Genomic DNA, 3,009 nt, shown 5'->3' on the forward strand with positions numbered 1-3,009 from the left:
CAAATAAGGGCATGGGAAGGCACATGGGGAGCAGGACACACACAAAACATGGAACAGAGTCTGACAGCACTGACGTTAAGTTAAATCTCTTGCTATTTTAATGTGATATTACGCAACTGGTTTAGTTTATTATATAAACTATATAAACTATTATTATATTATTCAAATCAAAAATGATTCAGACACCTTCAACATTTCACACATTATCACAGTTTATTCGCTATAGTTTATAAAATGGTAATAAAATATGACAAGAAGATATATATATATAAATATATTTTGTTTGTTTGTTTGTTTGTTGGTTTGTTTGTTTGTAGTTTATTTGATAGGGACATTGTACAAGTGCACCAAATCCTTCTGCAACTTTGGTGTTCAACATATTGTTTCAGAAATGCAAACAATTAAAGATTGAAATTTAAACTTCATTTGGTTGGTTTAATGCTGTTTAAGTTAGCTTTAAAAAAAAGAAAAGAAATATGACTGTTTGTAGAAGGAAATTTGATTATTAAATTAGTTTTTAAAAGAGGTAAATTATCTTTAAAATTTCACATGGGTTTGAAATGTGACCATTCAGTCAGATGGTCAGTTTACACCCAGATGGTGCATCTTACCCACTGACTCGGGTTAACTTACTGCTAACCAGGGTCAAATTGAGCCACAGGAACACTTTTTTTTTACAAGAAGCTATATTTATAGAACCCTTTGTCATAGATACATTCTGATAATTTAAAATGATAGGAAACATCTTGAAATTACTTTAGATACTTTCAATATACTTTTGCCTCATTTTCCCTTATATTGAGGACCACATAAGTTAAAAAAAAAACAGCTCATCTTACCCCACTCTCCACTATACTGATGGATATTAATAAAAAATATTTTTTATGCATAGTTTCATTTAGCACTATATGAGAGTCATGCTGTGCCTGTGCCTATGTAGAACATTCCACATTGACCACTTTTAAGATTCCATGATGGAAGACAGACAGCTCAGTTTACTCACTATGTTGCTAACATCAGGGGAAGCTCCATTCTGCAGTAGTAAAAGAACAATGTTGAGGTGACCCATGAAGGCTGCCACATGGATCGGTGTGAGACCAGACTAGAGAGAGAGAGAGAGAGAGAGAGATGACAACAACAACATCAGCCTGATTATCTAAATCAAATAAATTAACACACTTAATCTACTAATTGTTTCTACCAAATAAGCACATATTTTTATTACATTAATTATACAGTATATATTTGTTGTCAGACTCTGTTCCATGTTTTGTCTGTGTCTTGCTCCCCAGGTGTTCCTTTCCCATGTTTAATTTGTCCCAAGTGTTCCCCATGATGGTTCATTGATCCCAGGTGTGTCTCGTCATCCCCTCCTCCTGTGTGTATTTAAAGTGTTCCCAGTCCCTAGTTCTCTGTCCGCTGAGTTCTCTGTCCGCTGTGAACGTCTTCCTGTGTTCGTCTCCCTTGGTTCCTTGGTGCAAATAAAGTCTTGTCAACATGTTCTCCAGCGTCTCCTCGTTCCTCGTGTGTGTGCAACGTGACATTTGTATTGTGATTATACTGATATATAGTATAGATCAATAAAATGAATAGACCCAAACCAGATCTATCATGTTTTTCTATGCTGATTGTGCAGGGAAAAACAAAAGTTTTATTACTAACTTTATTAAATTAGTCAGAATATTTAATAAAAATAAAAATAAAATAAGCACGCAACTCTGGAGGATTAGCAAAACTTTGCATTTGAATTCTGTGGGAACCATCTCGGTTATACTATATACCCTTGTTCCCTGAGTAGGGATGAGAAGCTGCATCAGTAGTTGACACTATGGGAACATTTGGTCAGTCATAAAACAGTGATTTTGTCCAAATTTGACATGATGCATGACGACATGTCCCATGACGACACATCTGGCAGAAGTCTCTATGCTGGCAAAGCGCCAAAATGAGGTGATACGATCACCTGAGAATGTGCTGGAGGGAGAGAGCCTACAATGTCAGTGTCATGAGTGGTATAACATTTTTTGAACGGGACCCTGAGCCCAGCATGAACTATCAGGGCACTGCTTGACAGAAACACTGAAACACATTTGAGAAGAGGCACAACTCCTGGGGGAGGGGGGCTTGTGGGGGTTGCCCTCTTTTTCCTCATCAACAGGTCAGAGATGATTTTCTTGAACCAAAGGCCCAGAAGACTTAACAGCCAGGTCAATGCCCAATGTGTGGTTGCTGGTATGCCATCAGGTGAGGACATACACCCCAGCCTTTCGGAGGGGGAGGGCAGACAATTTCACAACTTTTCTGCTCCTCTTTATGACACTAGAGAAAACCACAAGAACGACCTAGCAAACTCGAGCCTCTAAGGGAATGAACTGCTTGAAAGTAGCTGAGTGCTGCTTTGCCATGTGGAAGTTTTTGAAGACAGCACTCACCACATTGCAAAAAAGCACAGAGATGCCGGACAGGGGTGTTGAGCAAAAAGTTATTTTCCTTCTTTCTAATCTCTGTGAGATTGAACCACAAGATGCCTCTTTGTCGCAAACAAACCTGCCATGGAGAGACTGATTGTAACAAATCATATGATTTGTGACTCGAAGCACCAGATCAGCTGCACACCGGAGCTGTTTGACCGCCTCAGGGGTCGGACCAGCCCCTTTGACCATATCCTTAAGGACGTCCGCTTAGTATGCCTGTAGTACCACCATGGCCAGCAGCCATATAGGACTTGCCAATCAGGACAAACATTGTCCTACAAGGATTAGATGGAAAGGTAGGTTTTGTTTTCCAAGATTGGACCAACGATGGTGAGATATATGCCACCAGCATCTCTTCAAACTTTTAAATATCCATTTACCCTTGCTCCACTAAACCCATGATGGTGGTAAATTCAGAAGTAGCCGGATTAGTGATACAAATCACTTCGATGTTCTCGATAACTCATTATGGAAATCGTCTCAGGTTACTTATGTAACCATGGTTCCCTGAGTAGGGAACGAGACACTGCGTACT

The 3,009-nt window shown here is 39.2% G+C and overlaps 1 protein-coding gene across 1 annotated transcript in view; it reads right to left on the minus strand.

Moving 5' to 3' along the window:
* The window catches only part of LOC107677060 (ankyrin-2-like), a 192,268-nt gene that overhangs the window by 67,119 nt on the left and 122,140 nt on the right, over positions 1-3,009 (minus strand). Inside the window, 1 exon segment of the mRNA XM_016471851.1 lies at positions 1,004-1,102. Coding sequence (XP_016327337.1) covers positions 1,004-1,102 — 99 coding nt within the window.

This window comes from Sinocyclocheilus anshuiensis, unplaced genomic scaffold (genome assembly GCF_001515605.1).
Source record: "Sinocyclocheilus anshuiensis isolate Anshui unplaced genomic scaffold, SAMN03320099.WGS_v1.1 scaffold1589, whole genome shotgun sequence".
Lineage (NCBI taxonomy): Eukaryota > Metazoa > Chordata > Actinopteri > Cypriniformes > Cyprinidae > Sinocyclocheilus > Sinocyclocheilus anshuiensis.